This window comes from Taurulus bubalis (assembly GCF_910589615.1).
Source record: "Taurulus bubalis genome assembly, chromosome: 7".
Classification (NCBI taxonomy): Eukaryota; Metazoa; Chordata; class Actinopteri; order Perciformes; family Cottidae; genus Taurulus; species Taurulus bubalis.
In genome coordinates this window covers 242136-269837 of record NC_136595.1, presented here as the reverse complement: position 1 = coordinate 269837, position 27702 = coordinate 242136, and the positions used below count along the sequence as shown (strand labels likewise).

The window sequence follows — 27702 nt, the reverse complement described above, 5'->3', positions numbered from 1 at the left end:
GAAGAAGCAGAAGAAGAAGAAGCAGAAGAAGAAGAAGAAGAAGAAGGAGAAGGAGAAGAAGGAGAAGGTGGTCTGATCCACACTCCGGAACACAAGGTGGCGGTAACGCGCCAACAAGCTGAATGCGGAAGTGAATGGTTGTAGCTGGCGGGTGGAACTGACTCACAACACGTTGATATCACTTCACTCAACACACCGACATGTCTCGCTTCAAAAGAGCCGGACAGGGAGGCTCTCTGGCCGGCTTCCGGCCGGAGGAGACGCCGTCTACCGTCTCTTCCGGTCAGCTGAAGGCAGCGAGGAAGAGCGGCCAGCTCGACCTGTCCGGCCGAGGGCTGGGCGAAGGTACGACGACTAGCACACGTTAGTCTAGGTCTAAGGCTATGTTCTCTAGTCTAGGTCTAAGGCTATGTTCTCTAGTCTAGGTCTAAGGCTATGTTCTCTAGTCTAGGTCTAAGGCTATGTTCTCTAGTCTAGGTCTAAGGCTATGTTCTCTAGTCTAGGTCTAAGGCTATGTTCTCTAGTCTAGGTCTAAGGCTATGTTCTCTAGTCTAGGTCTAAGGCTATGTTCTCTAGTCTAGGTCTAAGGCTATGTTCTCTAGTCTAGGTCTAAGGCTATGTTCTCTAGTCTAGGTCTAAGGCTATGTTCTCTAGTCTAGGTCTAAGGCTATGTTCTCTAGTCTAGTCTAGGTCTAAGGCTATGTTCTCTAGTCTAGTCTAGGTCTAAGGCTATGTTCTCTAGTCTAGGTCTAAGGCTATGTTCTCTAGTCTAGGTCTAAGGTTATGTTCTCTAGTCTAGGTCTAAGGTTATGTTCTCTAGTCTAGGTCTAAGGCTATGTTCTCTAGTCTAGGTCTAAGGCTATGTTCTCTAGTCTAGGTCTAAGGCTATGTTCTCTAGTCTAGGTCTAAGGCTATGTTCTCTAGTCTAGGTCTAAGGCTATGTTCTCTAGTCTAGGTCTAAGGTTATGTTCTCTAGTCTAGGTCTAAGGTTATGTTCTCTAGTCTAGGTCTAAGGCTATGTTCTCTAGTCTAGGTCTAAGGCTATGTTCTCTAGTCTAGGTCTAAGGCTATGTTCTCTAGTCTAGGTCTATGGCTATGTTCTCTAGTCTAGCTTAACTCTGAGGGAGTCTGTGACTGTATGTGTCTGTGTGTGTCTGTCTGTGACTATGTGTATCTGTCTGACTGTGTGTGTCTGTCTGTGACTGTATGTGTCTGTCTGTGACTGTGTCTGTATGTGTATCTGTCTGACTGTGTCTCTGACTGTATGTGTCTGTGACTATGTGTCTGTGACTATGTGTCTGTGACTGTGTGTGTGTGACTGTATGTGTGTGTGTCTATATGTGTCTGTAGCTGTGTGTGTGTGTCTGTGTCTGTATGTGTGTCTGTGACTATGTGTATCTGTCTGACTGTCTGTATGTGTGTCTGTCTGTGACTGTATGTGTATCTGTTTGACTGTGTGTCTCTGACTGTATGTGTGTCTGTCTGTATGTGTCTTTGACTGTCTGTATCTGTCTGTGACTGTATGCATCTGTCTGTGTGTGTGACTGTATGCGTCTGTCTGTGTGTGTGACTGTATGTGTCTGTCTGTGACTGTGTGTGTATGACTGTATGTGTATGTATGTCTGTGACTGTATGTGTCGGTCTGTATGTGTGTGTCTGTGACTGTATGTGTATCTGTTTGACTGTGTGTCTCTGACTGTATGTGTGTCTGTCTGTATGTGTCTTTGACTGTCTGTATCTGTTTGTGACTGTATGTGTATCTGTCTGTGACTGTATGCGTCTGTCTGTGTGTGTGACTGTATGCGTCTGTCTGTGTGTGTGACTGTATGTATCTGTCTGTGACTGTGTGTGTATGACTGTATGTGTATGTATGTCTGTGACTGTATGTGTCGGTCTGTATGTGTGTGTCTGTGACTGTATGTGACTGTATGTGTGTGTCTGTCTGTGACTGTATGTGTATCTGTCTGTGACTGTATGTGTCTGTAACTGTCTGTATGTGTCTGTATGTGTGTGTGTTTGTGACTGTGTGTGACTGTATGTGTATCTGTCTGTCTGTATGTGTATGTGTGTGTGACTGTGTGTCTGTCTGTAACTGTATGTGTCTGTAACTGTATGTGTGTGTCTAACTGTATGTGTGTGTCTGTAACTGTGTGTCTGTCTGTCTGTATGTGTATCTGTCTGACTCTGTGTCTGTAACTGTGTGTCTGTCTGTGTGTGTTTGTGACTGTATGTGTCTGTCTGTGACTGTATGTGTGTCTGCCTGACTGTGTGTCTGTAACTGTATGTCTGTCTGTGTGTGTGTCTGTGACTGTATGTGTCTTACTGTGTGTGTGTGTGTGTGTGTGTGTGTGTGTGTGTGTGTGTGTGTCTGTATGTGGCTGTATGTGTGTGTGTCTGTAACTGTGTGTGTGTGTGTGTGTGTGTGTGTGTGTGTGTGTGTGTCTGTATGTGGCTGTATGTGTGTGTGTCTATGTGTCTGTAACTGTATGTGTGTGCATGTCTTTATTCATTGTTATAACCATTAATAGGCATAGATACAATACACCTAAGTAGCTAGCGTAGCATAGAAGTGCTAACATGTAGGTATCACTATTACTCACTATTTAACCAGGTCTAGGACCAGGACCAGCTGGATGGTTGTCAGACCCTGATCAGATGATGCTGTGCTAGGATTGGCCAGTCTGCGTTGGATAGGCGGGGCTTATAAAGAGTTGGGTGTGTTAACAAAGTGACTCTTCAGTCCCTCAGGATGTGTATCGGCTGAACCGTGACACCCCGCAGGAGGCCCACCACAACATGTCCTTTGGAGAGTCGGACCGCTGGTGGGAGCAGACTGACCTCACTAAACTACTGCTCTCATCCAATCAGCTCACACGCCTGTCTGATGACATCAGACTACTTCCTGCACTCACTACTCTGGACGTAAGTAACATCGAACCAGAGTAGCTTCTCCACAGTAATGTCACCTTGTCCTCTTCGCTAGCTGTTAGCTGCTTCTGCGTAGCGGAGCAAGAGTAGCTTCGAAAGCCTACGTCAGCTACCACAGCTTCTGAAGAAGAGAATGGACCAGAGCTCCAGTGACACTGACACACTACCAACACACTCTGACTGTAGCACCACTATGCCCTGAGGCACTGACACACTACCAACACACTCTGACTGTAGCACCACTATGCCCTGAGACACTGACACACTACCAACACACTCTGTAGCACCACTATGCCCTGAGGCACTGACACACTACCAACACACTCTGACTGTAGCACCACTATGCCCCGAGACACTGACACACTACCAACACACTCTGACTGTAGCACCACTATGCCCTGAGACACTGACACACTACCAACACACTCTGACTGTAGCACCACTATGCCCTGAGACACTGACACACTACCAACACACTCTGTAGCACCACTATGCCCTGAGGCACTGACACACTACCAACACACTCTGACTGTAGCACCACTATGCCCTGAGGCACTGACACACTACCAACACACTCTGTAGCACCACTATACCCTGAGGCACTGACACACTACCAACACACTCTGTAGCACCACTATGCCCTGAGACACTGACACACTACCAACACACTCTGTAGCACCACTATACCCTGAGACACTGACACACTACCAACACACTCTGACTGTAGCACCACTATGCCCCGAGACACTGACACACTACCAACACACTCTGACTGTAGCACCACTATGCCCTGAGGCACTGACACACTACCAACACACTCTGACTGTAGCACCACTATGCCCTGAGACACTGACACACTACCAACACACTCTGTAGCACCACTATGCCCTGAGACACTGACACACTACCAACACACTCTGTAGCACCACTATGCCCTGAGGCACTGACACACTACCAACACACTCTGACTGTAGCACCACTATGCCCTGAGACACTGACACACTACCAACACACTCTGACTGTAGCACCACTATGCCCCGAGACACTGACACACTACCAACACACTCTGACTGTAGCACCGCTATGCCCTGAGACACTGACACACTACCAACACACTCTGACTGTAGCACCGCTATGCCCTGAGACACTGACACACTACCAACACACTCTGTAGCACCGCTATGCCCTGAGGCACTGACACACTACCAACACACTCTGTAGCACCACTATGCCCTGAGACACTGACACACTACCAACACACTCTGTAGCACCACTATGCCCTGAGGCACTGACACACTACCAACACACTCTGTAGCACCACTATGCCCTGAGACACTGACACACTACCAACACACTCTGTAGCACCACTATACCCTGAGACACTGACACACTACCAACACACTCTGACTGTAGCACCACTATGCCCTGAGACACTGACACACTACCAACACACTCTGACTGTAGCACCACTATGCCCTGAGACACTGACACACTACCAACACACTCTGACTGTAGCACCACTATGCCCTGAGACACTGACACACTACCAACACACTCTGACTGTAGCACCACTATGCCCCGAGACACTGACACACTACCAACACACTCTGACTGTAGCACCACTATGCCCTGAGACACTGACACACTACCAACACACTCTGTAGCACCGCTATGCCCTGAGACACTGACACACTACCAACACACTCTGACTGTAGCACCACTATGCCCTGAGACACTGACACACTACCAACACACTCTGTAGCACCACTATGCCCTGAGACACTGACACACTACCAACACACTCTGACTGTAGCACCACTATGCCCTGAGACACTGACACACTACCAACACACTCTGTAGCACCGCTATGCCCTGAGACACTGACACACTACCAACACACTCTGACTGTAGCACCACTATGCCCTGAGACACTGACACACTACCAACACACTCTGTAGCACCGCTATGCCCTGAGACACTGACACACTACCAACACACTCTGTAGCACCACTATGCCCTGAGACACTGACACACTACCAACACACTCTGTAGCACCGCTATGCCCTGAGACACTGACACACTACCAACACACTCTGACTGTAGCACCACTATGCCCTGAGACACTGACACACTACCAACACACTCTGACTGTAGCACCACTATGCCCTGAGACACTGACACACTACCAACACACTCTGACTGTAGCACCACTATGCCCTGAGACACTGACACACTACCAACACACTCTGACTGTAGCACCACTATGCCCTGAGACACTGACACACTACCAACACACTCTGACTGTAGCACCACTATGCCCCGAGACACTGACACACTACCAACACACTCTGACTGTAGCACCACTATGCCCTGAGACACTGACACACTACCAACACACTCTGTAGCACCGCTATGCCCTGAGACACTGACACACTACCAACACACTCTGACTGTAGCACCACTATGCCCTGAGACACTGACACACTACCAACACACTCTGACTGTAGCACCACTATGCCCTGAGACACTGACACACTACCAACACACTCTGACTGTAGCACCACTATGCCCCGAGACACTGACACACTACCAACACACTCTGACTGTAGCACCACTATGCCCTGAGACACTGACACACTACCAACACACTCTGACTGTAGCACCACTATGCCCTGAGACACTGACACACTACCAACACACTCTGTAGCACCACTATGCCCTGAGGCACTGACACACTACCAACACACTCTGTAGCACCACTATACCCTGAGACACTGACACACTACCATCTTCACTGCTGCAGGCACAGACTCGTGCTGCGCTCACAGCAGACGTCACCGTGGTAGTTTACTCGCTCCACAGTAAAAGTGTGTTCACACCAAAGGCGCCGTGAATATTTGCACCGCGTCAAAGGGGGCGTGGCTTATAGCTGTCGCCTCTCTCCGTGAAAAGAGCTTTCATTTCCGCTATCAACCATGGAATAAATAACCACTAGTTCTGCTTCATACTTGTTGTGGAAGTCCCAAAAAGGTCAAACATGAAACGCCCTCGTATTTGGGTTCATGACATCATCCGTAGCCGCACACAGCTCGGTGAATTTCACCGACTCCTCCAGGAACAGCGTCTGGCGTATCTCCGTAAAACGGATACTGTTCCCTCCATCCAGCATGGAAATAACCACCAGTTCTGCTTTCTACTTGTTGTGTAAACTCCACATACGTGAACATCAAACTCCATGGTGTCTGGGTTCATAATATTATCCGTAGTCCCACAGCAGCGTCTGAATGAAGCCGCGACCAGCGCTACTTCAGGACCAGCAGAAGTTTGATTCAGCAGCAGGACGGCGGTGATGAGGGGCGGAGCTTCTCAACGCTGATTGGCTGGTCCCTTTTTCGCCCGAGTTGGAAAATTTCAACTTGCAAGAATTCGTGCCGCCTCAAACGCCTCATTCGACGGGAAAAAGGCTTTTTCTCAACCCATCACGTAGATTACATGCAAGCCAACGCCTGTGCTTTGACTTGCATGTAATCTACGTGTTGTGAACGCAGCAGGAGACTTTAGTCACACTTAGCATTTTATTTGTATTTAGCTGTTAAACTGTTACTTTTGCAGCTCCATGACAACCAGCTGAGCAGTTTACCCAGTGCTCTGGGAGAGCTGCAGGAGCTCCAGCAACTACGACTCAGGTACACACGCACGCACGCACGCACATACACACACACACACACACACACAGTGCCGACCAGGACTTTTTTTATTCCATCTTAGTGTGTTTTATTTGACCTGCTAACAAAAAGAACACACTATTTCATAGGTAGTCAGGAAACTCTTAGCAACAGGAGCTCAGCGTCACATGATGGCGAGCGCTACAGTAGCGGTGGAGCAGGAAGCCTCAGCAGGTTCTGGTCGGCTCAGGAGGAGTTGACCCATCGTGTAGGACCGAGGATTCAGCTCATGTTCAAGAACCAGAGAACTTCCTCAGTAATGAGTTAGTCCCATATGTATTGAAGAAGCCTCGCGGTTCTCTCAACGTCTGTATGAAGTCAAATAAATACAGAATATCTCAACAATATTTATGATCAGTTTTCAAATTTAACTGGATGAATTATAAACACTCTAATAATAAATACATATTCTTCTCTCATTTCAATTACAAAAAGGGCTGGATTCTTTTTACATACAAAAAAAATACATTTAACTTAATTGTATTGGCTTTTTAAATTCAGTTAATTCAGGTGTCTAATGATTTGGGGACAATTTGCGGTGGAAAAAAGGGAATAAATTGCAATACTCAATATATCGCAATACTCAATATATCGCAGTATCGTGATAAAATCAATCGTGGAACCTCTGGTGATTCCCACCCCTACATTAGAGCATTAATTGGTTGGTTTCTCACGACTAGTGTTGAAGTGGAAAAACAACTAATCAGATATTGTAAAATAGACGAGGACAAAATGAAAAGGGAAACCTTTTTGCTTTTTAATATTTGGGAGGATACACAGCAGTGGCTGGTAAAAAGACTAACCTTGTAATAAACCGTAATGGAATGTGTGTTTGTTCTCCTGTGTCCAGTCATAACCAGCTAACATCACTGCCAGTTGAAGTGTGTACTCTGAAGAACCTTTGCTGCATCACCCTGCAGCAGAACCAGCTGGAGAACCTGCCAGAGGAACTGGGACAACTGGAGAACCTGACCCAGCTGGTGTGTGTGTGTGTGTGTGTGTGTGTGTGGGGAGGGGGGTAATCCCACGATACGATATCATCACGATACTGCGATACATTGAGTATTGCAATATATTGCGATTTATTCCCTTTTTTCAACCACAAACTGTCCCCAAAGAAAACGTTGTCAACATATTTGATCTAATACGATGAATTCATCTGTTCATCTCACATCAATCATTTTTATTGCAGCAAAATGTGATAAACTGACCAACACTGTCATGAATGTTGCTCCTGACCAACTGAACTGTTTGCATTAGTCGCGCCGGAGAGGGGGCGGGGCTTATCTCTGTGTAAGCAGTTATCATATCCGCCGTCCACCATGGAATAACCACTAGTTCTGCTTTATACATGTTGTGGAAATCCCCCAATTTCTTTATAATAAAAGATCGATACTTGGCTTCCGTGTATCGATACAATGTCGCCACGCATAATATCGCGATGCCATGCTGTATTGATTTCCCCCACCCCTACTATGTGTGCATGCAGCGTATAGACTCCTGTCTTTGTGTACATACTGTATATGCTTTCTGCTGGGCTGAGTGATGGCTGACAGTGTAATGTCTGCTGTGTTGAAGGACCTGTCCAACAACCACCTGAAGGGCCTGCCCTCCAGCCTGGGCCGCCTCACCTGTCTGCAGACCCTGAACCTGTCTCACAACGAGCTCCGCTGTCTGCCCGACTGTCTGGCCCAGCTCACAAGTAAGGCCAGCTCCTCTGCTTCGTTACCTGGCTGCCGTTCAATTACATATCATTTATTTTGAAGAGCCCCAAATCACAAATGAGAAATTATCCCCAGAGGGCTTTACAGTCTGTCCACATACGACATCCTCTGTCACGGGGAGAAAACAGGAAGAACCTTCAGGAGAGCAACAAAGGAGGATCCTCTATCAGGATGGATGGAAGCAATAGATGTCATGTGACCAGAATGACCAACGTAACAGAGTACAGCACATTACATGAATACGATCTGCCCTGGAAGTTTTATGAGTTAGCAATGTGCATTAATGGTGCATGTATCATACAGAAGGAGATAAAGAAGGGTGGTCATCAGCAGGGCCATGGCAGGAGGCAACTGGATAGAACTGTACTCTAAGGTGTCTGTCTGTTCTTCACCTATCTCGAGAACCGTTCATCTTATCTATTTCACATTGTATTGTTGGGAACTCCATTAATGTTTTTTTTCATAAATTTGGTGCAGTTTAGACAATTAATATTAGTAAACATTGTATAAATAAATTCACAGCCTCCGTGTGGCAGCGATGATGATGCTGGCTGAAGCCTGCTAATGCTACATGGAAGCTAACACTACATGGAGGCTAGATACAGCCTGCTAACGCTACATAGATGCTAACACTAACATGAATGCTGGATGAAGCCCGTTAACGCTAAATGGATTATGGATGCTGGATAGAGCCTGCTAATGCTACATGAATGTCGTATAGCGCCTGCTAATGCTATATGATTTCTGGATGAAGCCTGCTAATGCTCCATGAAGCTAGATAGTCTGCTAATGCTACATATATTCTAACACTAACATGAATGCTGGATCAAGCATGCTAATGCCACATGGATGCTAGATATGGCCTGCTAACGCCACATGTATGCTAGATATGGACTGCTACCGCCACATGTATGCTAGATATGGACTGCTAACGCCACATGTATGCTAGATATGGACTGCTAACGCCCCATGTATGCTAGATATGGACTGCTAACGCCCCATGTATGCTAGATATGGACTGCTAATGCCACATGTATGCTAGATATGGACTGCTAACGCCACATGTATGCTAGATATGGACTGCTAACGCCACATGTATGCTAGATATGGACTGCTAACGCCACATGTATGCTAGATATGGACTGCTAACGCCACATGTATGCTAGATATGGACTGCTAACGCCACATGTATGCTAGATATGGACTGCTAACGCCACATGTATGCTAGATATGGACTGCTAACGCCACATGTATGCTAGATATGGACTGCTAACGCCACATGTATGCTAGATATGAACTGCTAACGCCACATGTATGCTAGATATGGACTGCTAACGCCACATGTATGCTAGATATGGACTGCTAACGCCACATGTATGCTAAATATGGACTGCTAACGCCACATGTATGCTAGATATGGACTGCTAACGCCACATGTATGCTAGATATGGACTGCTAACGCCACATGTATGCTAGATATGGACTGCTAACGCCACATGTATGCTAGATATGGACTGCTAACGCCACATGTATGCTAGATATGGACTGCTAACGCCACATGTATGCTAGATATGGACTGCTAACGCCACATGTATGCTAGATATGGACTGCTAACGCCACATGTATGCTAGATATGGACTGCTAACGCCACATGTATGCTAGATATGTACTGCTAACACCACATGAATGCTAGATGGAGCCTGCTAACGCCACATGGATGCTAGATATGGACTGCTAACGCCACATAGATGCTAGATGGAGCCTGCTAATGTTAATGCGTGCTACTTATTGGATGCCTGGTGTAGCCTCCAGAAGAACTCAGTTCAACAACTTCTCTCGTTCTCTATATTTATTTACTAAATGATCACAAGCAAAGTACTCAGCGCTGCAGTTGCAAAAGCAATGAGTGGAACAGCAACACGCAGGTTGGGTCCAGAACCACTGCCCCCCAAACGGAAGTGTTGCCTTTCATACACAGGTTATCGTCACAGGTTGGTCTCGCCTCGTCCTCACATCTGATTGGCTCTATCCTGTCAAGAGGAGGAGAATCCCGTGTTCTCATCTTTTCTCACAAGACTGGACCGTGCATTGACCCGTCTGCTTCACTAATGTCAACATACTGATAAACAGGTGTGAGTGTTGAAGTGCAGGCGTGTGACTGACTTCCCTTGAGAACTGGACCTTTCATAGACACAACCAACTCCAGCTGATAGCTGTGTTATACTGACCTCGCTGACCTGAACTTTAATAGGCATGAAGAGTAATGGAAAATATCTGCAGAATATAAGGATTTATATTATCAATCCCCCTTTTTACATAATTTATTATGTAAACTAAACAATAATATAAAGCTCCAACCATGGACTATATCAGTTCATAACTATGTGTGTTAATTATTTAACAGACTGGAAATCTCTAACAGACATGGGCTACACCTATGTTATAAATGTTTTTATAAAGAGCTAACATAATTTTTTTTATATAAAAAAGCCACCTATATCCAGGAATTTATATATCCTTCGTACTAGAGAACCGTTGTCTCTAGGTATTTGTAACCCTCACACTCTACTGGATAATCCTCTAAGCACATAATATGGCACAATGAGAGAGAGAGAGAGAGAGAGAGAGAAGCTATATGTACAGAAACGGTTGGTCTAACTCGTTCTCTTCTTCGGATCCAGTGGTGTTGAATCTTACCATACCATTCTCCTCCAACAACTGTATCTCTTCTGCTAATAGAGCCATTTGGTATGGTCGGGGCAATTTAGACTCCACTGCGGTGGTGATACACTTCAGGCATAATTGTCTAATACAGGGGATGCAGCAACATCCACATAAGGCCATCACTACTATCCCTATCACTATGGAGAGGACTACAGATATGATCACGCCTTTCCACTTGCCGAACATACCGTTTAGCCAATCATTCAGGGGGTTCTCTCTGCCTGAGTGTTCTGCCAATTCATGAGACATTGCTCTCAGACCATCTAAGGCCGTAGTGAAAGATCCATCTGGGGCTGTGTTATTCGGGATGAAAGTGCAACAAGTTTGGCCAAACATTGAGCACACTCCTCCCTTCTCTGCTAACACTAACGCCACATGGATGCTAGATGTGGACTGCTAACGCCACATGGATGCTAGATGTGGACTGCTAACGCCACATGGATGCTAGATGTGGACTGCTAACGCCACATGGATGCTAGATGTGGACTGCTAACGCCACATGGATGCTAGATATGGACTGCTAACGCCACATAGATGCTAGATGTGGACTGCTAACGCCACATGTATGCTAGATATGAACTGCTAACGCCACATTTATGCTAGATATGAACTGCTAACGCCACATTTATGCTAGATATGTACTGCTAACGCCACATGAATGCTAGATGGAGCCTGCTAACGCCACATGATCCATCTGTGCCACGTGATACGTTACCCCAAAAATGAAGCCCACAAGCAAGTAAAAACAAACGTCTTTGGGGATGTCCAACAGCTTGGGCATGTGACGACTATCTTTGAGAGAGTCATCACATGCCCAGTCAAGGTTAAAAGAAAACAGAAGTAGCTAATCTGAGTGTGACGTAGTTCACGACGTGTTACTGATACTTTGTGTGTGTGTGTGTGTGTGTGTGTGTGTGTGTGTGTGTGTGTGTGTGTGTGTGTGTGTGTGTGTGTGTGTGTGTGTGTGTGTGTGTAATCCATGTCCCTGTTATACATTATTTTAGTATCCAAACTATGAACACCAACTGGAAATGTTTGATGATAATATATGCTGTAATTCCTTATCTAAATTATAAATATTCTGATTAATAATCGTGAAACATTTTATTGAGTTTTTGGAAGTATTTCAAGAGTGAGAACAGTATTTGTTTTGAAAAGAAGAGTTAAATAATAAATGGACCTGTAAAGAGCTTTTCTAGTCTTCCGACCCTCTAAGTGGTGACTCCTCGTCATCATTCATACACTGAAGGAGGAGTGTGACACCATCAGGACTATCTAACAGTCACACCCTGCTCAGTCGAGTTGGTGCTTTTAAATGTGTCTATGCTTATAGACACATTTCATATTTTAATTCTGACTCCATCTCACAGAGGTGAAGCTGTTGGACTGCAGCAATAACCAGCTGACTGACATTCCTGCCAGCCTATCAGGGATGCTGGCTCTGGAGCAGCTCTACCTCCGACACAACAAGCTCCGCCTCCTCCCAAAGCTCCCTGCACCAGCACTCAAGGTAACCATAGGAACATGGTTTAGGAACATACTCCCTGGTTCCCCAGCAAGACCCTTAGTGTGTGTGTGTGTGTGTGTGTGTGTGTGTGTGTGTGTGTGTAGGAGTTGTATGTAGGGAACAACCACATTGAGCAGCTGCAGACGGAGCAGCTGAGCTGCCTGACGGCCATCTCTCTTCTCGAGCTCCGGGACAACAGGATCAAAGTCCTCCCTGAACAGATGACCTCACTGAGCACGCTCACGCGCCTCGACCTCTCCAACAATGACATCACCACGTAGGTCACTGGGTCATGACAACGTTTGTAACTGTATGATTGAAATATCCAGTCAGCAATCAATCTGACACTAGTCTCTGCCATTGAAACACATTCAGGTTTACATGTACTCTATACTATTTATATTCTGCAATGTAATCCTGAATAATTGTGTGTGATGGTGTAAGCCAACACTGGAGTACCGTCGGGTTACAAGCCGCTCCTACGGCCGGTCTGTGTCCCTGCTGTAGCAAGCTAGCAGCTAGCTAGCGCTGCTGCTACTGCCCACGTCCCCTCTGCCCAAGTCGGGTGTCGACCATGGTCCCGCTACCTTTGGTGGTTAGCGGGGGAAGTAACGGAGCGCTAGCAGGAGCCCCAGCTGGCTACAGCGGGGAGCTAACGGCGACACTGACCGACGGTAGTAGCGGCTCGTAACCCGAAGTTTACGGTAATCAAAGGTTAGCAGCCTAGCCTTCTGTATTTAGCTGCAGATGCTATTTCATGTAACAGCATCTCTCTGTCAGTCTTCCAGCATCTCTCAGCCTGCTGCCCAGTCTGAAGGTGTTGCTGTTGGAGGGAAACCCTCTGAGAGGAATCAGGAGAGACCTGCTCACTGTACGTATCATGCCAAGACAAATGCATTCTGTACAGGCGCATGTTTCTATTCTGTACAGGCGCATGCTTCTATTCTGTACAGGCGCATGCTTCTATTCTGTACAGGCGCATGCTTCTATTCTGTACAGGCGCATGCTTCTATTCTGTACAGGCGCATGCTTCTATTCTGTACAGGCGCATGCTTCTATTCTGTACAGGCGCATGCTTCTATTCTGTACAGGCGCATGCTTCTATTCTGTACAGAAGCATGTTTCTATTCTGTGTGTGTGTGTGTGTGTGTGATGTTCTGTGTGTGTGATTGTGATGTTCTGTGTGTGTGTGTGATGTTCTGTGTGTGTGATTGTGATGTTCTGTGTGTGTGTGTGATGGTGTGTGTGATGGTGATGTTCTGTGTGTGTGTGTGTGTGTGATGGTGATGTTCTGTATGTGTGTGTGTGTGTGATGGTGATGTTATGTGTGTGTGTGATGTGTGTGTGTGATGTTGTGTGTGTGTGATGTTCTGTGTGTGTGATGTTCTGTGTGTGTGTGTGATGTTCTGTGTGTGTGTGTGTATGATGTTCTGTGTGTGTGTGTGTGTGTGTGTGTGTGTGTGATGTTCTGTGTGTGATGGTGATGTTCTGTGTGTGTGTGTTGGTGATGTTCTGTGTGTGTGTTGGTGATGTTCTGTGTGTGTGTTGGTGATGTTCTGTGTGTGTGTGTGTGTGTGTGTTGGTGATGTTCTGTGTGTGTGTGATGTTCTGTGTGTGTGTGATGTTCTGTGTGTGTGTGATGTTCTGTGTGTGATGGTGATGTTCTGTGTGTGTGTGTGATGTTCTGTGTGTGTGTGTGTGATGGTGATGTTCTGTGTGTGTGTGATGTTCTGTGTGATGGTGATGTTCTGTGTGTGTGTGATGGTGATATTCTGTGTGTGTGTGATGGTGATGTTCTGTGTGTGTGATGTTCTGTGTGTGTGTGATGTTCTATGTGATGGTGATGTTCTGTGTGTGTGTGATGGTGATGTTCTGTGTGTGTGTGATGTTCTGTGTGTGTGTGTGACGGTGATGTTCTGTGTGTGTGATGGTGATGTTCTGTGTGTGTGTGATGGTGATGTTCTGTGTGTGTGTGATGTTCTGTGTGTGTGTGATGTTCTGTGTGTGTGTGTGACGGTGATGTTCTGTGTGTGTGTGATGGTGATATTCTGTGTGTGTGTGATGTTCTGTGTGTGTGATGGTGATGTTCTGTGTGTGTGATGGTGATGTTCTGTGTGTGTGATGTTCTGTGTGTGTGTGTGTGTGTGTGTGTGATGTTCTGTGTGTGTGATGTTCTGTGTGTGTGTGTGTGTGTGATGGTGATATTCTGTGTGTGTGTGATGTTCTGTGTGTGTGATGGTGATGTTCTGTGTGTGTGATGGTGATGTTCTGTGTGTGTGTGATGTTCTGTGTGTGTGATGGTGATGTTCTGTGTGTGTGATGGTGATGTTCTGTGTGTGTGATGTTCTGTGTGTGTGTGTGTGTGTGTGTGTGTGATGTTCTGTGTGTGTGATGTTCTGTGTGTGTGTGTGTGTGTGTGATGGTGATGTTCTGTGTGTGTGTGATGGTGATATTCTGTGTGTGATGTTCTGTGTGTGTGATGGTGATGTTCTGTGTGTGTGTGATGGTGATGTTCTGTGTGTGTGTGATGTTCTGTGTGTGTGTGTGTGTGATGGTGATATTCTGTGTGTGATGTTCTGTGTGTGTGTGTGATGGTGATGTTCTGTGTGTGTGTGTGTGTGATGGTGATGTTCTGTGTGTGTGTGATGGTGATGTTCTGTGTGTGTGTGATGGTGATATTCTGTGTGTGTGTGATGTTCTGTGTGTGTGTGTGATGGTGATATTCTGTGTGTGTGTGATGTTCTGTGTGGGTGTGTGATGGTGATGTTCTGTGTGTGTGTGATGGTGATATTCTGTGTGTGTGTGATGTTCTGTGTGTGTGTGATGGTGATATTCTGTGTGTGTGATGTTCTGTGTGTGTGTGATGGTGATATTCTGTGTGTGTGATGTTCTGTGTGTGTGTGTGTGTGTGTGATGGTGATATTCTGTGTGTGTGTGTGTGATGTTCTGTGTGTGTGTGTGATGGTGATGTTCTGTGTGTGTGTGTGTGATGTTCTCTGTGTGTGTGATGTTCTGTGTGTGTGTGTGATGGTGATGTTCTGTGTGTGTGTGATGGTGATATTCTGTGTGTGTGTGATGTTCTGTGTGTGTGTGTGTGTGATGGTGATATTCTGTGTGTGTGATGTTCTGTGTGTGTGTGTGTGATGGTGATGTTCTGTGTGTGTGTGATGATGTGTGTGTGTGATGTTCTGTGTGTGTGTGTGTGTGTGTGATGTTCTGTGTGTGTGTGTGTTGGTGATGTTCTGTGTGTGTGTGATGGTGATGTTCTGTGTGTGTGTGATGGTGATGTTGTGTGTGTGTGATGGTGATGTTCTGTGTGTGTGATGGTGATGTTCTGTGTGTGTGTGTGTGTGTGTGTGTGTGTGTGTGTGTGTGTGTGATGGTGATATTCTGTGTGATGGTGATGTTCTGTGTGTGTGATGGTGATGTTCTGTGTGTGTGTGTGTTGGTGATGTTCTGTGTGTGTGTGTGATGTTCTGTGTGTGTGATGTTCTGTGTGTGTGTGATGGTCTGTGTGTGTGTGATGTTCTGTGTGTGTGTGATGGTCTGTGTGTGTTGGTGATGTTCTGTGTGTGTGTGTGTGTTGGTGATGTTCTGTGTGTGTGTGTTGGTGATGTTCTGTGTGTGTGTTGGTGATGTTCTGTGTGTGTGTTGGTGATGTTCTGTGTGTGTGATGGTGATGTTCTGTGTGTGTGTGTGTGTGTGTGTGTGTGTGTGTGTGTGTGATGGTGATATTCTGTGTGATGGTGATGTTCTGTGTGTGTGATGGTGATGTTCTGTGTGTGTGTGTGTGTGTGTGTGTGTGTGTTGGTGATGTTCTGTGTGTGTGTGTGTGTGTGATGTTCTGTGTGTGTGTGATGGTCTGTGTGTGTGTGATGTTCTGTGTGTGTGTGATGGTCTGTGTGTGTGTGATGTTCTGTGTGTGTGTTGGTGATGTTCTGTGTGTGTGTGTGTGTTGGTGATGTTCTGTGTGTGTGTGTGTTGGTGATGTTCTGTGTGTGTGTTGGTGATGTTCTGTGTGTGTGTTGGTGATGTTCTGTGTGTGTGTGTGTGTGTGTGTGATGGTGATGGTGATGGTGATGTTCTGTGTGTGATGGTGATATTCTGTGTGTGTGATGGTGATGTGGTGTGTGTGTGTGTGATGGTGATGTTCTGTGTGTGTGTGTGTGTGATGGTGATGTGGTGTGTGTGTGTGTGTGTGTGTGTGTGTGTGTGTGTGTGATGGTGATGTGGTGTGTGATGGTGATGTGGTGTGTGTGTGTGATGGTGGTGTGTGTGAGTGATGGTGATGTGGTGTGTGTGTGTGTGTGTGTGTGTGTGTGTGTGTGATGGTGATGTGGTGTGTGATGGTGATGTGGTGTGTGTGTGTGATGGTGGTGTGTGTGAGTGATGGTGATGTGGTGTGTGTGTGTGTGTGATGGTGATGTTGTGTGTGTGTGTGTGTGTGTGTGTTGTTCACAAGAACAAACATTCATGTTAACTCTGTTGTTCTCCTCACAGAAAGGAACCAATGAGCTTCTGGAATATTTAAGAGGAAGAATTAAAGGTACAGTTGACTTTTTGTGGAACGGGTTTTACCGCTATACCTAAAAGGGCTGAAACACTTGTGTTCATGACACATGTCAGACACACAGTTTTCCTCATTACTTTGTTTCAGTAAAGGTAACACCATCAGTGTGTATCCCTCTCAGAGAAGCACTGGATCAGCAGGTTGTTTAAGTTCATCCCTGGTGAAGGAGGTCCTAGCTAGATGTTTCTGAGCTTTCGAACCACCGATCCTCTGATTGAAAGACGGGAAAGCTAACCACTGAGCCACAGTCGCCCAATAAGCTTCTCAGTGGACCTATTTCTACTGTGTGTGTGTGTGTGTGTGTGTGTGTGTGTGTGTGTGTGTGTGTGTGTGTGTGTGTGTGTGTGTGTGTGTGTGTGTGTGTGTGTGTGTGTAGAGGATCCTGAGAGAGCAGATGAAGAACAGACGGCTATGACCTTACCCAGCCAGGCCAGGGTCAATGTCCACAACATCACAACTCTCAAGTCATTGGTGTACAGGTTAGTCACTCTTCATCATCAGAGCTTGGCGAGACATACTTGTTAGTTATCTAACCGCCACTCACATCCCGCATCCACAGAGCCATAGACAGAAACACTCTCTTACATCTGTCCCAGTGACGTCCACATGGCGCACACTCTATTAGGCCCCTCCTCCCTCACCACACTCCATTAGGCCCCTCCTCCCTCACCACTCTCTATTAGGCCCCTCCTCCCTCACCACTCTCTATTAGGCCCCTCCTCCCTCACCACACTCCATTAGGCCCCTCCTCCCTCACCACACTCCATTAGGCCCCTCCTCCCTCACCACACTCCATTAGGCCCCTCCTCCCTCACCACACTCTATTAGGCCCCTCCTCCCTCACCACACTCTATTAGGCCCCTCCTCCCTCACCACACTCCATTAGGCCCCTCCTCCCTCACCACACTCCATTAGGCCCCTCCTCCCTCACCACACTCCATTAGGCCCCTCCTCCCTCACCACTCTCCATTAGGCCCCTCCTCCCTCACCACACTCCATTAGGCCCCTCCTCCTTCACCACTCTCCATTAGGCCCCTCCTCCTTCACCACACTCCATTAGGCCCCTCCTCCTTCACCACTCTCCATTAGGCCCCTCCTCCCTCACCACACTCCATTAGGCCCCTCCTCCTTCACCACTCTCCATTAGGCCCCTTTTCCTTCACCACTCTCCATTAGGCCCCTTTTCCTTCACCACTCTCCATTAGGCCCCTCCTCCTTCACCACACTCCATTAGGCCCCTCCTCCTTCACCACACTCCATTAGGCCCCTCCTCCTTCACCACTCTCCATTAGGCCCCTCCTCCTTCACCACTCTCCATTAGGCCCCTCCTCCTTCACCACTCTCCATTAGGCCCCTCCTCCTTCACCACTCTCCATTAGGCCCCTCCTCCTTCACCACACTCCATTAGGCCCCTCCTCCCTCACCTCGCTCTATTCTCTATAGCTGCCCCCTCCCTCTAGAACTCTCTCTCTCTCTTGAACTGGTTTAAATGTGTGACTAATGTGTGCTCAATGTTTTTAGTGTATCTGTGTGTCTTTTATTATTTTAATGTTTGTAAAGTGTCTTAAGATTTTTTTTTAAAGCACTATATGTCATGTAGTGTTAAAGCGCTTTGAGTGGTCAGAAGACTAGAAAAGCTCTATACAACTACAGATCCACTCTATAATACAATGTATTATTATTATTTCAGCAATGATACTGGATACTAATCTGTGTGTTTGTGTTTAGTGAGAAGCAGGCGGGACGTATTCCAGATGAGCTGTTTGATGCTGCAGCAGATCAAAGTGTTACCACTGTTAACTTCAGCAAGAACCAGCTGACCTCCATACCTCCCAGGTACACACTGGTACTCTTAGCGGTACTGCGTATCACTTGTTTCCTTATCAATACTCTTATTGGTTCTTTTTAAATACTTTGTGAGAAAAGAAAACAATCCAGATTGCTTTATTATTAATATGCAAACAAAGTATTTTTTTACCATCAACAGCAGAAATGATTAAATATCTCACTATTGTTGTTGTCATAAACTATTATTCAGAATGAGTTGTATGTTATTGTGAAGCTGCTAGTCTGTGTTATAGGTTAGTGTTGTAACGTATAAGCACACTGCTGCCCCCTGGGTAATGACCAGGTAACAACTCAACATGCACTGACTGACTAGTTGTTACCTAAACCCCTTGACTGCAGAGAAGAGGCACAGACCTTTAACAACACACTGGAACATCTTCTCTGTAGCTGCTAGCATGAAGGGACCTGGGCTGGTCCTGGCTGCAGCATCAGCCCGGCTATTCACACATATATATATATATATATATATATATATATATATATATATATATATATATATATATATATATATATATATATATATATATATATATATATATATATATACACACATACACATACAATACAGCATATGATTAGCCTATTCTTATGATCAAACTATGTATGGCATTGCTAACGTTACCTGCACTATACGAGGAAACAGTTGAAAAGGATTTCTGTTCTGCGTGTGAACTCACCAAATATTGTGATGGACTGCTAGTGTTACTTGTGAGGTTTTAATGCATTTGATTCACCTACTGGAGTGAAATGGAGACACGCGTTGGATCTCTTTCTCCTGTCTGCCATGACGGTTGTGTACTGAGCCCCTCGTCAAAGACAGACAGTTAGTGAGGAGGTTCCAACGCTCACTCTAACTTCTGGAGTACCGAGAGCAGAACCGTCAACTCCAGACGTTCTGGAGACTAGAGATGACTAACCTGATGTGTGCTCTGTTTGCAGACTGGTGGAGCTCCTCCCCTCCCTGTCAGAGATCAATCTGGGTTTCAACAGACTCGGCTGTTGTTCTCCTGACGTCTGCAAATTGCTGCAGCTGAAGCACATCGACCTCAGGTACAGTCTAGAATAAGATAAGATAACCCTTTATTAGTCCCTCAGTGGGGAAATTACAGGATTATAGCAGCATTGCTCACAGTGAATAAAAGAATAACAAAATAGAAACAAGTAATATAAATAAGCAGTAAAACAGTAGAGAAGAATATTAAATTCAAATAAAAAGCCAATATTTTAAGAGTGTTGGAGACCCCATATGTGAAAATAGGATGTTGATCTGGAACTCCAGCTCTGGTGGTTCCATAATCAACATCCTATTGGTTATTACATGTCTTGCCTCTTCTTCTTTCAGGAATAACCAGCTGAGGGATCTACCGTCTGAAATGAAGAACTTGACTAAACTATGTTCCATTATCCTCAATTACAACAGGTAACTCACTGATTCAGGTTCATCACAAAACACACGTTAGCTGATGCTGTTTAATTGATCTGGTTAAAAAAGAGCACCCATGGGCTGTTTTAGGTTCCTTAGCATAATGATGATGAATACTCTGTTACAGCTCTGTGCTCACAGTGGTACCAAACTAATCAATGCTTGTTACCACAGAGGGATATACTAGAGATGCCCTAATAAGGGCGGCTGTAGCTCATGGAGAGAGGTCGTCCTGAAGCCACAAGCCACCCGTTGGATCCCTGGTCTCCCCATAGTTCACATGTCAGAGTCCTTGAGCCAGACCCTGAACCCCCATCGCTCCACGGGTGCTTCACAGCAGCACACTGCTCCTTCATTACTGAGGATGAGAGAATACATGTCCCCATGTTTTTTTTTGACTAAATAATACCAATACAGTTCTAAGAATGATTTTGAAAACATTTTATTTTCATCTGATGCTCCTCACTTTGACAGGAAATAAACAACTTGATGCTGTTCTGCTGAATCTTGGACCAGACATTCGTAGTCGATTTCAATAAGGGTTTTTTATTGAAAATGTGCATCAAACATTCCCCACCATATTGTGTATAGACTGCTGCCTACTACATAAACTACCGGGAGTATCACTCACCATAGAGAAGACTATGGGATTAACTAACACAGGAAGATAATCTCCTGTCCAGTTCAACACTGCCTCTGTGCAAGATTGAGGCGAAGAGCTCGGCTTTTTCCAGCTCTATCCTGCGGGGTACCTCCACTTGGCCCACTTCCGCACTTTACCCATGCGGCCTCGTGCCGCTAGCTTGTCCCAACAAAGGGCACCGAGTTACAGCCAGCCTCTCCCGGCCTTCCAGGGTTCACCCACCCAGGAAAATCAGGCGTATCTCAAGACCGTGGTTCCCTGAGTACCGCTAGTCTCCCCTCCTGTCTCATTGTGAGCTCATCCATGGTCCGGCACGTTAACAACCCCAACACAGGGTATCCTAGGGCTCATAAAGAGCTGCTGGGAAAGGTCTCTGTTGGTGCTGGTCAGAGAGAATCTGTCCAGTCATCTTAGATGGCTGCTTCAGGATTTCTATATTTTCAGATTCATAGGTGTCGGACCCCTCCGTCCTCCGAACCTCTGCATAGTGTCTTCTCGGTGTCAGTTAACTTAATCTGTCGAGCTGATTTCCGCTTCCTGGTGTCAGACTGCATGCACTCTGTCGCCTGCTCTCATTGACTCCACCCCTTCACATGTTGGATTCCCGTCTACTTGCATCTTTCCACATTAAGTGACTGCAGTGCATGTGCATGCTGAGCGTGCTCTGTCTTGTCCTGGTAGAGCCCAGCAACCCCACACCGTTTCCCCCCAATAAAACAGGTTGTACTGCCATCACTCCGTCTTCCATTTGAAGGGCAATAGTCCACTTGACAGTTTTCCAACAATGCAATTTAACAAATCAAATTTTAACCTTTTTTAATTTCCTAAAGCATAGCGGAAAGTCTGGAGCTCACAATTTGCAGGATTATTGCCCATTCTGTTCTAAGACCAAGTGTCTCTTTTAAGAGAGACGGAATTCACCCAAATAAACTGGGCCCAGGAACTCTAGCCACTAACAGAAGCAGCCAGTACAGATGTCTCCTTACACTCGTCACACGCACCAGAACCCTCCCCTTTCCGTCTCAGGCCACTGTCCCAGAGCTAACCCTACTGGCAATAAGCATCTCCCTATGCAGGCTGTTGTTACACATAGGCACCCGGTGAGAGGTGGCCCTGTGTGCGGAGGCTCAGACTCCTCTGGCCTGGGCCTCTACAGGTAGTAGCTGTGGCTCTGTGCCCGAAAGGATGATGTTGATAAAACCCGCTCCATTGCCAATAAGTCCTTCAACCTGAACAATGTATTCACATCTTAAAGGCTTGGACTGCTTTTTGCTCACCTAGATTTGGCAGAGGAGTTTGGAGTCCAGTAAAAGAACTGCGTTTGCCGGATTGTATTTTTATCAGCGCTCCCAGGAGCTCAGGGTGGACGACTCACTGAGGTGTTCAGGAACTGCCCTCAGTTAGCCATGTCGATGTGTTCTTGGGCAAGACCCTTAGCCCAGATCTGCCCCCGCAGGCGGTTCCAGCAGCGTATGAATGTCAGATAGTCCTGATGGTCATGGTAGCTCCTCCCACCAGTGTGTGAATGATGACCGTTCGTGTTAAAGAGCTGCGAGTGGTTGGAAGACTAGAAAAGAGAAACAAGTACAGTCATTTATCTTTTCCTCACAATACCTGGTAATGAGCACTGGGACGTTCTCCTCACTGCAGATGACCAAAGTTGGTTGTTCAAATCTGTTTTATTGCATCTTAATTTACCGACCCCCTAGTTTTCATAGGGGGTCGGATCAAGCTCCATCTGTCTATAATGAAAACGTCTTTGGCTGTGTAAGGACAGAACTGCAATGATTGTATTTGATTAAAATAGACACAAAACTACTTAACCCTAAGGACACGGTTAAACACCTTGCTGCTCAGCTCTAACCAAGTTCCTGATTGTATCAAAGGCAGCTATCAAATCCATAATCACATTCAAATCTAGACTTACAACTGGACTGTTCTCAGATGCTAACTGATGGAATGCACCCTGCTTCCAATCTGTGTTCTCCTAGTTCATCTAAAGCACGCTTCCTTGTTTAGTACATGTTTGTATGACTATTTGACCTGCACACGGTGTAGGAATTGTGCTACACACCTGCAGGAGCCTGCTCTCTCCTGCGGGAGCCTCCTCTCTCCTCAGGAGCCTCCTCTCTCCTAAGGAGCCTCCTCTCTCCTCAGGAGCCTCCTCTCTCCTGCGGGAGCCTCCTCTCTCCTCAGGAGCCTGCTCTCTCCTGCGGGAGCCTCCTCTCTCATCAGGAGCCTCCTCTCTCCTCAGGAGCCTCCTCTCTCCTCAGGAGCCTCCTCTCTCCTCAGGAGCCTCCTCTCTCCTCAGGAGCCTGCTCTCTCCTGCGGGAGCCTCCTCTCTCATCAGGAGCCTCCTCTCTCCTCAGGAGCCTCCTCTCTCCTCAGGAGCCTCCTCTCTCCTCAGGAGCCTCCTCTCTCCTCAGGAGCCTAGTCTCTTCTGAGCTGGTGGACCTCAGCGGCACTGAGAGGATGAGAGGCGCAGCATTCGCTGAACTAGCTAGAAGTAAAGTGATTTTGTCCACTCAGTGTTTTTACTCATCACAGGTTCAAGTCCTTCCCTGAAGTCCTTTATCGGATGGTTTCCTTGGAGACGGTGTTACTTGGTAACAACCAAGTGGACGAGGTGGACCCTCATCGTCTGATAAAGTTGGTTCATCTGTCGACACTGGATCTGTCGAACAATGACCTGCTGAACATCCCCCCCGAACTGGGCCTGTGTGCCAGCCTCAGGTATGGAGCCCGGTCAGCATGTTGGTGTCTGAGCTTCTTCCTGCAGTCAGATCCACTGTGGTCTCTGTAGGAGTCACACTATGATCATGACATTTATCCCTTGGTAGCTTTCTAATGAAGTTATTTTCAGTCCCTACTCAAAACACAGTGTGTCTTAATGTGTAGTACTTCATTATGGTTTTGGTTTTTGGTTAATTGTGTTTTTAAAATGATCAGTGTTTATTTTGAGTTGAGACAAATGGATTTCAAAAGGGATAATTGTAAGACCTATATTGTTTCTCAGGTGTCTCAGTCTGGAGGGGAATCCTTTCCGCACACCCAGAGCAGCCATTGTGGCCAAAGGAACAGACGCAGTGCTGGAGTACCTCTGCAGCCGCATACCGACATGACCCCTGACCTCAGCCCAGACACACATGCTCACAGATCTTCTTTTTATCAATTTAAATGCGTTAAAACAGACTGCCGGATTGTTCTTTATCTGATTCAAAATCCAGTTCAAGTTACATCTGAAGTGGATCTGGTTCATTAATGGATGCTTTGAATGTCATGAATATTTCTGGACATTCGGATTCAAACTGATGCCTACATGTTTGACTGAAAAAAACACTTAATAAAGTTGTTAACCATTAGAGAGTGGTTGCATAATAGTGTCGTAGCAGCAGCTAAAACCAAAATTTAAGATGGGACACAACTTTATTTATCCAGATAGAAGCGGTTTGAAGCAATTGCTGCACAATGTATGAAAATATGCATATATAAAATATCCATAAACGGATATCCAAAATGTCAAAAAAAAAACTAAACAAGGTTAACGTAAAGGATTATAAGTTGCTTCTCTTTAAGTTGCATATAAATATGTATGTAGAATTTCAAGAACAAGTTAATTGATCCCGAGGCGTTCCCAGTCCAGCGGGTCCTGGGTCTTCCCCAGGTCGCCTGCCAGTTGGACGAGCCTGGAAAACCTCTAATTCAGGGGTGTCAAACAGACGGCCCACCAGGGGGTTCGGTCCGGCCCGCGGGATGATTGTTAAAATTGCAGAAAAAAAGGCATGGTAACCATTGAGCCACAGTCACCATTGATCACAGTACTGGAGATATTGCCCAACTGCGAGGGAATCTGCAGAGGAGAGCGCAGGCAGGTAAACAGTGGGCTTTATGTTTCTGGTTTATTGAAGAAATACCTTTTTAAAATGGGGTTTATCATTCAAAAACCATCACCAATGATTTAAACATGGAGAAATATTGTCATTATGTATGAGTTATGAGGAGTAGCTGCCATGTTTTTCTCAAGCCTATTAATAAATCCTAACCCTAAATTAAACTACAACTCGTTTGAAAGCCTTGTTCTTAGTCTTTCACATCCAACCTGGAATAAAATACAGCTAATTATATTTGCTAGTTTCTATCAAGTTTAGTACTTAAAGCTGATAAGGTTATTATTGTAGGGGATTTTAATTAGTGATGGCGAGATGAAGCTTCCTGAAGCTTTGAAGCTTTCCATCCAATTGGTTCGCTCATGTGCCGAAGCTTCATGGAGCTTCATTTACTCGACTGCGCCACCAAGTGGACAATAGATGTAAAACAAGCAGAGTGATCATAACGACACCATGGCTTTGGTGTGTGAAGCTTTAAATTTAATAAATGATGTTTGTGACGCCAATACATCAATTATTAACGTGTCTATCTTTATGATATAATGGCGGGGTCAAAAGTGAAATTGGGAACAGGATTGTGATGTGACTGTTGGTCAGTGGTTAGCATACCCGTCCTTCAGTCCGAGGCTCTGCGGTTTGAGCCTCAGCTAGTCCATGTTGATGTCTCCATTTTATTCATTTTTATAAAAATAAGCACTTTTCCACAGTGCTGGGCTTTTTGAGACTATTTCGCCTGCTTTATAAAATACCCTTCACAGGCACACATGAAGCTGGTACAGAGAGGAAGGGGGAAATCCATCGAGTTTCGCTGTCCTTATATTTCAAATCGCACGGCAAACCCACGAACCATTTTCTGAATCAGTCACGTGGTACGGCCGACTCAGAGTCTTCGAACGTCACCACATACGTCATCGACACAAGCCTCGATACGCGCTTCACCAAAATCTACCTGATTACTCGACACGCGCATCGAAGCCTCGACACGAAAGGACACATCACAAATTTCAATATTCATGTGGATGTCAGCATTGATAGCCTTAGTGTTGCATTCAGCTCATTGTTGGATTCGATTGGCTTCTGTCAGAGTACAGGAACCGACTCACTGCTTTAACCACACCCTCGACCTTGTTCTTACATATGGCATTGACGTGGAGCATTAAGTAGTGTTTCCTCAGAACCCTCTTTTATCAGACCATTGCCTTATAACTTTTGAGTTTATACTACCGGATTGTACAGCGTTAGGCAAGAGTTTTTACACCAGATGTCTAACTGACGGTGCTGTTGCTAGATTTAAGGAAGCGATTCCTTCTGTATTTGATTCATTACCATGTCTCAATATAACAGAGGACTCCTGTGCTAACTTTACTCCCTCCCAGATTGATCAGCTCGTCGATGGTGCTACTGGCTCATTGAGAGTGACACTGGACTCGATAGCCCCTCTAAAAAAAAGAGGATCATTAAGCAAAGGAGGCTCGCTCCATGGTACAACCCTCAGACCCGCATGTTGAAGCAAGCATCACGGAAGCTTGAGGGCATATGGCGTTCCAACGGTCTGGAGGAGTCCCGTTGGTTTGGCGGATAGTCTGAGAACATATAAGAAGGCCCTCCGTAATGCCAGAGGAGCCTACTACTCATCACTAATAAAGAAACACAAGAGCAACCCTAGGTTTCTCTTTAGCACTGTGGCCAGGCTGGCTGAGAGTCATAGCTCGGTGGATCCGTGTTTTCCTATAGACCTCAGTAGTAATGACTTCATGAACTTCTTCAATGGTAAGATTCTGGCTATTAGAGACAGGATCGGTGATCTCCTGACCTCGACTGCTGCCGGTCCATCCTCAGGTGGGATGGCCATGGAGGAGGCTGTGGGCCCTGCTGTGTGTCTGGATGGATTTTTTACCATCAACCTCGATCAACTGTCTTCAATGGTTTCTACTTCTAAATCGTCTACCTGTCTCCTGGACCCTGTTCCGACGAGGCTGTTTAAGGAAGTTGTACCTTTAATTAGTGCCTCTCTACTAGATATTATCAATGGGTCTTTACTAACGGGTCATGTACCACATTCTTTTAAAGTAGCTGTAATTAAACCTCTTCTTAAGAAGCCCACTCTGGATCCAGAGGTGTTGGCTAACAGACCTATCTCTAGCCTTCCCTTCCTCTCTAAGATACTGGAGAAGGTAGTCGCAAACCAGTTGTGAGACTTTTACATAACAATAGTTTATTTTAGGAGTTTCAGTGAGGATTTAGAAAGCATCATAGCACAGAGACACTAGTGACAATTACTAATGACCTTCTAGTTGCATCAGATAGGGGACTTGTCTCTGTACTGGTCTTGTTAGACCTTAGTGCAGATAAAGGACTTGTCTCTGTTCTGGTCTTGTTAGACCTTAGTGCTGATAAAGGACTTGTCTCTGTTCTGGTCTTGTTAGACCTTAGTGCTGATAAAGGACTTGTCTCTGTTCTGGTCTTGTTAGACCTTAGTGCTGATAAAGGACTTGTCTCTGTTCTGGTCTTGTTAGACCTTAGTGCTGATAAAGGACTTGTCTCTGTTCTGGTCTTGTTAGACCTTAGTGCTGATAAAGGACTTGTCTCTGTTCTGGTCTTGTTAGACCTTAGTGCTGATAAAGGACTTGTCTCTGTACTGGTCTTGTTAGATCTTAGTCCTGATAAAGGACTTGTCTCTGTTCTGGTCTTGTTAGACCTTAGTGCTGATAAAGGACTTGTCT

General features: G+C 45.9%; 1 protein-coding gene across 1 annotated transcript; it reads left to right on the top strand.

Annotated features, from left to right (window-relative positions):
- Positions 1-25199, top strand: lrrc40 (leucine rich repeat containing 40). The gene is made up of 15 exons (XM_079221355.1): positions 1-345; positions 2741-2922; positions 6541-6614; positions 7504-7633; positions 8232-8355; positions 12472-12611; positions 12713-12885; positions 13389-13479; positions 17109-17154; positions 17555-17657; positions 18907-19014; positions 19966-20076; positions 20369-20446; positions 23640-23825; positions 24109-25199. Exons 1-15 carry the CDS (start codon positions 201-203, stop codon positions 24212-24214), a joined length of 1797 nt encoding a protein of 598 aa, XP_079077481.1. The 5' UTR covers positions 1-200; the 3' UTR covers positions 24215-25199.
- Positions 25200-27702: the final 2503 nt, after the last annotated feature.